Source organism: Colossoma macropomum, unplaced genomic scaffold (assembly GCF_904425465.1).
Source record: "Colossoma macropomum unplaced genomic scaffold, Colossoma_macropomum, whole genome shotgun sequence".
Lineage (NCBI taxonomy): Eukaryota > Metazoa > Chordata > Actinopteri > Characiformes > Serrasalmidae > Colossoma > Colossoma macropomum.
Genome location: NW_023494793.1, coordinates 32156168 through 32167755, shown reverse-complemented (window position 1 = coordinate 32167755; position 11588 = coordinate 32156168). Strand labels below are relative to the sequence as shown.

At 39.1% G+C, this 11588-nt stretch overlaps 1 protein-coding gene across 1 annotated transcript in view; it reads left to right on the top strand.

The window, feature by feature from the left end:
* Window positions 1–3306: 3306 nt before the first annotated feature.
* agbl4 (ATP/GTP binding protein-like 4) overlaps window positions 3307–11588 on the top strand; it is a 484349-nt gene continuing 476067 nt past the window's right edge. The window contains exons 1-2 of the mRNA XM_036579196.1: window positions 3307–3383; window positions 4516–4638. Of these exons, the coding sequence (XP_036435089.1) occupies window positions 3353–3383; window positions 4516–4638 (154 nt within the window). The 5' untranslated portion in view covers window positions 3307–3352. The remainder of the gene's footprint in view (window positions 3384–4515; window positions 4639–11588) is intronic.

Sequence of the window (11588 nt, the reverse complement as noted above, 5' to 3'; positions counted from 1 at the left end):
GTACACCACCGAAAACATGGTGCTCCCAGAGGACACACGCACAACATGCACGCAAAATAATATGAACTTTCTTTTCTGATGTTTCAATACATGTTGCACGGAAAAAGGCAGAATCTTGCTATAAGCATTTAGCAGCTTTTTGCTAGCATCAAATATCAGTGGAACAGACAGTTGAATGGAGTATTACAGTGGACTGAAACTTATTTTGATGTGGAAAAAATGTTATGTCTCTGGAGAACCAATTAAAAATGTGGTGAGGATCAAGAAGTGGACTGTACTATGGTTGTGTTCTGTGTGATTGATGTGTTGATTAAATCATCTGTTCGGCGATGACAGGAACAGCACAGTGAAGAGAGGAGGAGGATGAGGAAGATTGTACTCCTGCAGGCACGTCATAATTGTCAAAGGAATACCCACAGAGATTCAGCAAGCCCCGAAACACTCTGTGGTTGAGGAAATAGGCCGGTATATGCTGGCAGCTTGCTTGCGCATTCAGTGGAAAAAAAAAAAAAAACAAGAACAAAAGAGGCAAGAATTACGAACAATCCATATTTCTCTTAGCCTATACATTTCAGCAAGCCCAGCGAATGCATGGCACAGATGCATGGAACTCGCTAATTGGTGGTAGAGAATGACACACCACCAAAGACAGCTATTCAATTTTCAATTTTAAGGAGATATCGGCCAGCACAATTTCTCATCACTTAAAAAATAATCAGTCCACACTGGCTGCTCCACTGTCTGTAGTTTGCCATCAAATATGATCAAAGAGGGTAGAAAAAAATCATTGCCAATTTTGCCTTATTAAAGAAGACTCCCCTCCCCAGCCATCCTTGTCTGTGTCTAGCACCCAAAGCTTATAACCTGGAAATTAGTAGGAGAGAGTCTGTATGCTTGTGCCTGCCTGAAACAGTCATATGGTCATTCATTTGAAGGCTAATCAAAAAGCGGCACTATTAATAGAAAATGAATAGGGCCTGGCTTGTGCTTGATGGCATAGACTGTCCTCCAATTGTCCAGGAATTCACACGTTTTAATCAGCACACATATAATTGAGAAGAGACAGACAGTATCGGTCATGAGGGACATTGCAATTTCGAAACCTGAAACACTTGAAAGGAACAGTTGATGATGGCAATTTCTGCGGCCTGCTTTTCCCCTTACAATGTGTCAGGGAAAATGTTAAAAGAAAAGTATCTGGAAGTAGCTGTGATTTCTTTTTTACTTTCTTTTCCAGAAGTTTGTTTTATACCAAAATTGATTAATTCTGTAAAGAAGACAAAATTGTTTACAAAATTTTATACAATGAACATAAAAAGAAATCTTAATGCACTGAAGATAAAAGTGGGAATGGGGGTGTATGAACTATAGGCTCAGTGCCAGCCCTACCTAATAAGCGACATAAGCAGCTGCTTAGGGCCCCAACGCCACCAGGAGGCCACCTGATTACTTCTGTCTTTTTATTATTGTATAAGATGCTCGAGTGAGGGAAAAGAAATCAACTGGTTGATCATGTTTCAAAAAAGAACATTGCATCTGGAGCTGAAAAACATACAGCTGTTGGCACAGCCACCAGGGTTGAATCAAGCTTAAAGTTAACTAGCTTAGCAAGAAGTACTACATAATGAGACAGCCCTCTGGATTGAGAGACGGTCATCTGTAATTTAAAATGTATTAATCAGAACCTCAAATGAGCATCCAATGATCAGTAGTACACAAATTAACCGGTTATAAATTTGTATAATTTAACAGCTTGTGGTAGTCATTCTTATTATTTAGCACATCATTTTATAATACATCAGCTAGCAAGATGGGGGCCTGAAAATCATGCTTAGGGCCCCCAAAAGGCTAGAGCTTGCCCTGAGTAGGCTATATCCCCATATATGTCCTGCTGTAAAAAGACCATTAGAACCATTAGGTTTAGAACCTGATGGTTTTGCTGCTTAATGGGAATTGCCATGACAGCAAAAGGATAGTGGGCCACTGCTGGCCTGCTGGTAGCAAAGCTGGCAGTCCACTGGCGTTTTGCTCAGCGTTTTCTGGGCGATCCACCAGTGGTTAAGCAGAGTAATAGACAAAATTACACTCATCACTCATTTTCCACTCATAGTCCAGTTTACTTATTTTTCATTCTTTCCTTTTTTTGTCGTTAATACTTTGTTAATTAGTTTAGGAAATCATTTTAATCTAGCACAATGTCAGCAACAACATTTTCTATAAAATCATTTTATATTAGGCCTAGTCATTATTTTTTCTCTCTCAGTTGTTTGTAATATTTGTCTCAGTTTATTTTCCAAAATAAAAGGCTCTGTGCATTTAAAATCTGTTTGAGGAGATTAAAACTAGTTAGAGCTTGTATGTAGGACAATAACCTGGGTGGTCCATGGGTGGACCAGAAGCGGCGAACGGTCAGCGGGGTGCCGACCTTATCAAGCTAGCGGACCGATATATTCTTGCTATCTGGGTGGCTTAATACTTATCATTACAGGCCTAGTTTCCAGAAGAACCCATTTAGATCCCATTAGGAAACCGTCAAATGCACCTGAAATCAGTCATATAACACCTGTTAAACCACTGGAATCCTTAACATGGTGAAATCAACCAATCAGGAAGGCACAAAATACCTTTAGTGACTATTGGACACCTCCAGGAACCAACTTTTAGCCTCTAAGATTTTTTTCAGTAAGGTAATATATGAAGAGTATCTTGATTTTACAGTGATTTCTTCTTTTTTCAGAACTTTGTTTTGTACACTGTATTCTTGTACACAGGAAAAAAAATTATGGTAATATTTTTCTGAAAGGTGGCAAACAGAACATGACGTTATGAAGACTTAGTCCAACAATGATTTGTTGTTAAAATGGCTGTTTTAGGCAATTTGAATGTCGTTCCACCCATGTCTAATGACAACCGGCACTTGTTGAAAGTTTTTATAAATAAGCTTTTATAAATGTTTATACAAGTATATGTCCGTTGTCATAAAAAGGCTTATGAATATTTGTGTCATGTTGTGTTATGAAGGCTGTCCTGCAGAAAAGTGTTAGCAATTGTCTTTATGCGCAGAAGAAAAAAGGACTGTGAGGGTGTTTGATGACAAACATTCTGAACCCCCAGTAGGGCAGCTCATGTTTCCTGTCCAGTGCTTATACAGGTATGAGAATTAATATTAATCAGATGATGCTGAGAGACATCCGTGTAGCTGGGGGAGCTGTACGTTCTTTCTGTGCGCGAGCCTGCTCTCCATGTTACGTCAAATCCTCGCGCGCCTCTTCGCCGCGGCGTTGTCTTGGCAACGCACCTGCAGCGTGGTGGCTGAAGCTGGGAGCGCGGAGGAGAAAACACGGAGAGGAAGATGGAGGAGAGCGCCAGAGAGCTCGACACTGGTGTGTAAAACAAAAGCCAGTGTCACGCGTAGCTCCGACCAACACAAACATGTCGAATGACCTTCGGAGCATGAGTGTAGAAGCGCCAGCTCTGCGGGGAGGCGTGCGGGTCTGAGCGCTAGCTCCGCGTTTGTGAACACTGACTGTTTGCTAACGTTAGCCAACCCAGCTAATAGTAAATGGTTGGTGGGTGTCAGACTGACGTTAGGCTACAGAGAAGTCTCGCTTGAGGAGACGCTTAAATCACAAAACAGCCGTTGTTTCGCACATTGAGTCTGTAGCGATATCTTAGACTGAAAGAACCGTGTTGTGGGCTTAATGAAGACTGTACAGTACAGGGGGAGGACCTGAATGAGTCGCTGTCTTTCCATGGGCACCTGTATTTGTTAGCTAACCTACGTTAATAGCAAACGACTACCTTCGTCATCACGTATGCACGTGTCAGAGGATATAGGATAATCAAAAAAGCAAAAGTAATAAAATATAATAAACAGGACAGGAGTTTGCCAGTTAGATAGCATGGATTATTGCTGTTTATTGTAGTCATGTTATTCCAGTGTGCGCATATACATGTAATTATAGCGTGCTTTTTCCGTTGAAGGGGGGAAGAAAGAAACTATATTAAAATGTAAGACTGCTGACAGTGAGCAGTTTTCATTGGCCAGTGATCAGTTTGTTTTTTTTTTCAGTTAGCAAATGTGCCAAGAGCCAGCATTTTATGCAAGACTCTTCAGCACCAAGTCAAATAAACAGTATATTAACATATACAGTACAGTCACTGCTATCTAAATTGCATGTAAGTTGATCAGTATACTGCATTATCTATGTGCTAATTTATACCGATTACTAATTATGTAGTAATTTAACTGCAGTCTACTGAAAGTTTTACTCAGTAGGGGTGGAGGTTCCAAGATGAACAGTGACCAATTTAAAATCTGCCTGTCCTGACTAGATCAAAGCCTGAATAAATCTGAAAAACTGAACAGCCCCAAAGAGGAGCGTAGTTCAAAAGCACACTGGCATCTTCAATTGCTGTTATGAGATGCTTTGTTATTTTACGTCTGTAGCTCCATCTGTGCTTCCTCTCTGTTTGGCTGAGGTGGATGCTGAGCCGTTGTTGTGTGTTCCGCAGGCAGTGAGGCAGGAGGAGACGATGCTTTGGTGGGAAATGTGAGCAAACTGACAGTCACTCCTCCAGGATACACAGGAGCGCCCAGGAAAGGACACCTCATCTTTGATGCCTGCTTTGAGAGTGGTGAGTAGGCTAAATAATCAGAGCTCTGTCATCCAGGTTATGGATTTTTGCAGTTTACATTTGCCTTGTATACATTCCAGAGAAGTGATGTTGTATTAAGCTCTCCTGCCTAGTTGGTCTACCAGGAATGAGGAATGAGTTCATTCTAATGAAAGAATAAATACATTTGTTTGTTTGCCTGCTGGTGCAAAAATCTTATTAACAGTTTTACAAACCCCATTTTTGGGAAATTTATGACATTTTGTAAAATGCAATAAAAACAAGAATCTGTGATTTGGTAATTCTCTTGAACCTTAACTGGTACAGGTACAAAGAAATGACTTTTAATGTTTTGGCTGAGAAACTTGATTGTGTTTTGTAAATATACCTGCAGCACATTCAAAAAAGTTGGGATGGGGCAAAATAAGGGTGAAAAGTATATAGAATATTCACGTTGTGCTGTTTTTAAACATTTCACAATAAGCAGATTATTAGAGAACAGGTGAGGGTATCATAAATGGGTATAAAAGCAAGCAAAGATGTGTTGTGGCACACCACTTTGCACCAAATGTCATGAGAGAATTGTCAAACACTTCAAAAAGAACATTGCTCTACACAAGATTGCAAACAATTTAAGTCTTTCACTATGAACCATACATAATATTGTGAGTTTCAGAGAATCCAGAGAAATCTCAGTACATACAGGGGAAGGCCAGAGACCACTGTTGAATATGAGTGACCTTCAAGCCCCTAGACAGCATTGCATTAGAAACTGTCATGCTATTGTGTTAAATATAGCCACATGGGCTCAGGAGTACTTCAGAAAACCACTGTTACTTAACACAGTCCGGCACTGGATCAAGAAATGCAGCTCCATAATGCAAGGAGAAAGCCGTACATCAATTCTATGCTGAAACGCCACCGAGTTCTTCGGGCCTGAGCTCATCTCATATGGTCCGAAAGACAGGGGAAATGTGTGCTGTGGTTAGGTGAGTCCACGTTTCAGCTTATTTTAGGAAATTGGACGTCGAGTTCTCCATACCAAAGACAAAAGGGACCAAACTTTCATCAGTGAAAAGTGCAGAAGCCAGCATCCGTCATGGTATGGGGGTGTGTCAGTGTCCCTGGCATGGGTGACTTGCATGTGTGTGAAGGCGTTAATATGGAGGCGTGTATTGGGGTCTTTTCCCAGGACGTCCCTACTTGTTTCAGCAAGACAGTGCCAGACCTAATTCTGCATGTGCTACAACAGCATGGCTTCTTAGACGCAGAGTGCATGCATTGACTGGCCTGCCTGCAGTCCAAATCTGTCTCCTATTGAAATGTATTGTGCGTCATGAAGAGGAGAATCAGGCAGTGATGACCACACACTTTTGAGCAGCTGAAGTCTTGTATCAAGGAAGAATGGGCAAAAATTCCACTTGCAGAATTGCAACAATGAGTATTCTCTGTTCCCAAACGAGAAGTGTGATTAAAAGGAAACGTGATGTAACACAGTGGTCAACATACCTCTGTCCCAGCTTTTTTCAGTGTGTTGCAGGCATCAAATTCTGAATTTTTTGTATTTACAAAATACTCTTAAGTTGGTCAGTGAAAACATTGGAAATCTTTTCTTTGTACTTTTGTTAGTTAAATAAAGGTTGAAGAGAATTAATAAATCACATTTTTTTTTTTTATTATTTTTACAAACTGTCCCAACTCCTTTGGAAATGGGGTTTGTAGACACTACAGTACAAAAATAGAACTGTTAAGTACTTAGATTTTTGAGCAATTCAGTGCTAACTGTCCAAAAATATCTAGGTGGAAATATCACATAATTGTAGGAAATAAAACTTTTGTAAAAAGAAAAAGTAGTAAGTGGTTAACATAGCCAAAAGATATATAATTAAACACAATCAAGATAAAACTCTCATTTTTAATTACTATTTTCACATATTTAATTCAGAAGTGTTAGTTATCTCTTCATTTAAACTCTCCTTAAAGGACAACTTTCACATTTTCTTGACGTTTAGCACTTGCTACATGCATCTGTCATTACTTTCATTAGGTCACTCTTGGAGTGAATGAATCATTCCATTTGAAATGTAGTAAGACAGTTTTTCTTTGATTATTTTTAATAGCAACCAAGGGAACTGAGTGCCCATTACAAAAACAGACCATAAACCACATATAGGTCCTGGTGGACATATAGCCTGTGGCTATTACATTTGTATCATACACACCCATTTTTTGAAACTTTCAGGCTAATCAAATGCTGTAACCTTACAGTGATTAATATTTTTGCATTCCTCTTGCCAGTTTCTGCCATATTTAGTCTATTTTTTAGTCTAAAATTCAGCATATTTTGGAAACCCAAAATATCTAAAATTCTCATGTGACCCTGAGGTTCAGGGAACAAGTTACATCTAGTTGAATCTCTGGCTGAATCTCTTCTTTTTGTGCTAAAACATTTACTGTTGTGTATGGCACTGTATCAGTTAATGCCCATCAATGCAGCGTGATTCACAGAAGGAATCTGATACTTCAAAATTTTGTTAAAGTAAATATCCTGTTCTTGGACATATGTTGCATTGTCATGAGACTAAAACCTCCTTAGGGCCTCAACATCCTGTATGCAAAGATGCGAATACATTCTACATATGCACTTTATTAGCTGTTTTCTCCTCTAATGCCAGCATTGTATTTTAAAAAGGGCTGCAAACCTTGAAGCTATAATGACTCTGGCCACTATAAAAATGATGTTACAATGAAACATTAGGCTGAGATTATGTATTGTGAAAGCTGTGTGATTACAAATGGCAGCTGTTATCTTATGTTGAGTTGAACTTTCTTGCTATATAGTGCTAGACAATTCTCAGAGTGCGATATGCTTTTATGGGCTAATTATCTCCTTTTTAAAAGAGGGAGTAAAAAATTTAAAGCCTGGTGCGAGAGTGCCTGCTCTTTTACCTTGTCTGTCTGCCATGTTGAAAGCTGTAATTAAACAGTGCTGTAATATTTTGAAGAATGCTTTGAGTAAATGGCCTTTGTTTGGCTCTTTTTGCAAGGGTTGAATGAATGGCGGCATAATGAAAATAAAGTGCTTTTTCTGTGACAAGGTCAAGTGGGCAGCTGAGAGCAGCTCTGGGTTGGATTGACAGTGAATCAGTAGGGCTCTGGAACAGACACAATATCATTCTCTGCTGGGAGATTAGGTTCAGGGTCTCCAGCAGATGAGACTCAACTTTCATATTCTTGACAGGCAACCAATTCACTCCACTGCAGGGCCCAGGCTCGCCACTGCCTCTGGCCTCCCTGTGGGAGAGCTTTTTAAAGGATTTTTGTGCTTTTGGAAATGTTCTATATCAATGCAATTTTAGGATGGACCAGGCTTTTTGGTCTTATCACCTTGTTACTTTGTGCTAAGAAAAGTTGAATGAAAGTAGCCCATATGGTTTAGTAGCCTTTGATTGAAAGCTAAAATGGAAGGTTTGAGTTGTGGTACAGAAGCAATGCATCACAATATCATACATTGCAATAGTAGCCTCATATGACAGAAGTCTGAACATGTGCAGTCAGAGTTTGAAGACATAAACAGGGCTGTCTAACAATGTCAGCGAAAGACAATATTGTGCACTTTGGGAGATCGTCAGTGGTGTGAAGCAGCTACGTGCTTTGTATCTTCGTTTCTATTTGTGGGCAGCGAAGGGCAGTGGCAAAAGGACAAGGAATATGATCAACATAAATTTACAGAGCCTGAGTCAATATAAATAAATAATCAGGAGATTTTATAAGTTTCTCTGTTTTCCCTACTGACTGGCCCTGAGGACCTGCGACATTGATTAATGAGCATCGAGCGGCCAGGCAGAGATCAGCTAACATATATGATATTACCCCCATGTCTCAGGCTGGGGAAATTCTCCTGAATGATTTATGGAATTGATATTAATCTCCTTCCAGTAAATGCATTACTGCAAGTTGGAAAAGGGAGAGGAATTGATATTATGGCGCTAATGTCAAATTAATGTCCTGTTGCTGCTTCAGCAAAGCAACACGGCAGCTAAACGACGTTAACCACTTACCCACTGACAGAGGAGAAGTGACGCTTCTCTGGCACCAATTGCAGCTTTTGGTGTAAAACGTTGAGTGCTGAGCTCCAATGTCACTAAAAGGACATGCCACAGAGGAACGTTATGGAATAAGAAAGGCCTAGATTTGACACTTAATTACTCATCTCTTAACGCTGAAAATGTAAGCGAGGGGAAGTTTCTAGCTAACTTTCGAGCTAACTCTACTGAACCAAACTTTTCATAAAAAGAAAATGCCATTTTCTGTGTTTTTTAAATTTTTCTACTTAATTCCAGAATAGTTGGAATGCGTGAAATGTAATTGAATGTAATTGAATTATAAAATAGTGTAAAGTGAAGACATTTGGTGACATCAAATTCTTCTAATAAACCATGTAGCCAAAAAAAACCCATGTAGTTGTACATGTAGTAGTCATGTCAGTTTTTGACATAGAATCGTGAATTCAGTTGACATCTTAATCCTCAATTTACATACCTGTGATGTGATTTGACAGTGACAGCTGGGAAATTAACATACTTCATGTATTACATGTCTTTCAGCGTGTTGTATTTTAAAGGTGTGACATCACAGTTCCACACATACTCTCACTTCAAGCTTAATTTATTGCTGAGTGAGTCATAGAAGTTTAAGCAAATGTGTTTATTTGACTCGAAGCTGAGATATCAGTCAGCTTGCCTCCTGCTGCCAATACAATTGTTTCTCCTTTTCTTTTTCTAAGACAGCTGTCAAAGTTTTGCATAAAAATGTGAATTCGGAGAAATGGCTCATATCTTTAGTATCCAGGTAATAAATTCTAATTGGTTTATTAAAACAGTCCATGGTTATGTAAACTGTTTACTGAAGGTATAAAACACCTAATTTACATTTAGATGAGATATATCTCACTTCCATGTCAGCCGTATGCAGATTAGGGCAGTAGTATATCTTTTCTGAGGCAGTTAGGCCTCCAGGTTTTGAGTCAATTGAAGGAAAAAAAAAACTCTTTTTGTCTTTATCTCACTGTCTCCCACTCTTTCTCTCTCACTTTCTTTTGCTCTGTTTTATAGAATTTTAAGAAAATGACCCCCATTATGCTCCGGTGACACTACAAAAATATAATATATATTTCCTGAAGTAGTTTTGATGCTTTTTATATATAGTGGAATTAGAAGCATTAAATGAACATCCGTAGAGTTTTCAGTGCAAATGAGCTTTAGGGGTGATAGTTACTGCTTTAATAATGAAATTGTTTATTTTGATTGTTTGTTAATTAGCTGTTTTTATTATTTGTAATGTTCACTTTTTATTCAGGAAGTAAAGATATATTTGTATTTAGATGTTTTGTTTTCTTGAGCTGTTGGCATTTGTTTTGTATTAACTATACATGCTAAAGTACTGAAATTAATATTCTTAATGAGTGTTAGAGACAGTGGGTTAGAGATTAAGGCCTGACAGCAAAGTACTTTCCTTACATAATCTAAATTCAGAACAGGAAAAAAAATGTTTTATGCACAGATGTGTGTTGTAACTTTTTTTAACGAATTGAGGATTTGTTTTGTTTCTCAGTTCGCATTATGAGATGTAGGTACAGATGTGCCCCGCTCTGATTCCTTGTCTCTTGTTATTACATTAGTGTAGGTGTTACTCACATCAGTTCCATAATTATTCCAGGGGAAATATTATGTTGAAAATTGCTCCACACGTTGGTGTTTCATCAGAGGATCATGTCTTTTGAGTAATAAAACTCATTGACTGCAGCTCCTGATTAAATCTGGTGCCAGTGCCAGTCAGGCGTAGGGGAGGTGTGTGTGTGTGTGTGTGTGTGTGTGTGTGTGTGTGTGTGTGTGTGTGATTACATATTGTGTGTGTGCTTGAATGTGCATGTTTGACCCTGTGCCATGGGCAGTTTTACTGGTTGCCACAGTATATAGTAAATTTGCAATAGCATACATTTTCACTGTATGAGGTCCATGTATAACATTTAGTTTCGTGTACCAAAATAATTTGATTTTGTATGACTATTTTGTAGCAGTGCACCCATATGGGAATTCTAGGCTGATGCTGATATCTGATATTTTCAGGCACATTTCTGTGCATTTGACATATATTTGTAGAAGGTACAGATGCAGGAAAATTAAATGTTTCATTTAACCGTGTAGTCTAATCATTGGTTTGATAAGTGTTTTTAAACGCTTACAGATACAAAACCATGGCCGTTATTATGAAGTTACCCCCCTCTTTGTGGCTGTATTATCCTCCTCTCTTCTGGGAAGACTTTCTCCAAGATTTTGGAGCGTATCTGTGTGAATTTGTGAGCATTCAGTCAAAAGTGCATTTGCGAGCTTAGGCACTGATGTTGGATGAGAAGGCCTGGCACACAACCAATGTTCCAGTTCATCCCAAAGGTGTTAAGTGGGGTTGAGGTCAGGGCTCTGTGCAGCCCCCTGGAATTCTTCCACTCCAAATTCCTCAAACCCTGTCTTTATTGACCTCGCTTTGTGCACAGGGGCGTATGTTTCCAATTTTGTGGCAACATATAATTGTCTAAAATGTCTTTGTGTGTTGTAGCATTAACATTATCCTTCACTGGAACTAAGAGGCCTAGCTCAAACCCTGAAAAACAGCTCCCGACCAGTATTCCCCTTCCACTAAGCTTTTGGCACTATGCAGCCCGATAGGTAGTGTTCTGCTGGCATCTGCCAAACCCAGATTCGTCCATCAGACTGCCAGATAATGAAGTGTGATTCATCAGTTCAGAGAACTTGATTTTATGTGCCTGTTAGTAACAGTGTAGCTGTTACACCTGAACTCAGTAATTAGGACGAGACGAGGGCTAAACTGCTGTAGGCTAAATAGGCGTATATATGTAAATACACTGGTTGAATTCATAACAGGCTGTTTTTGCAGTTTAGTTTCAAGTTTTG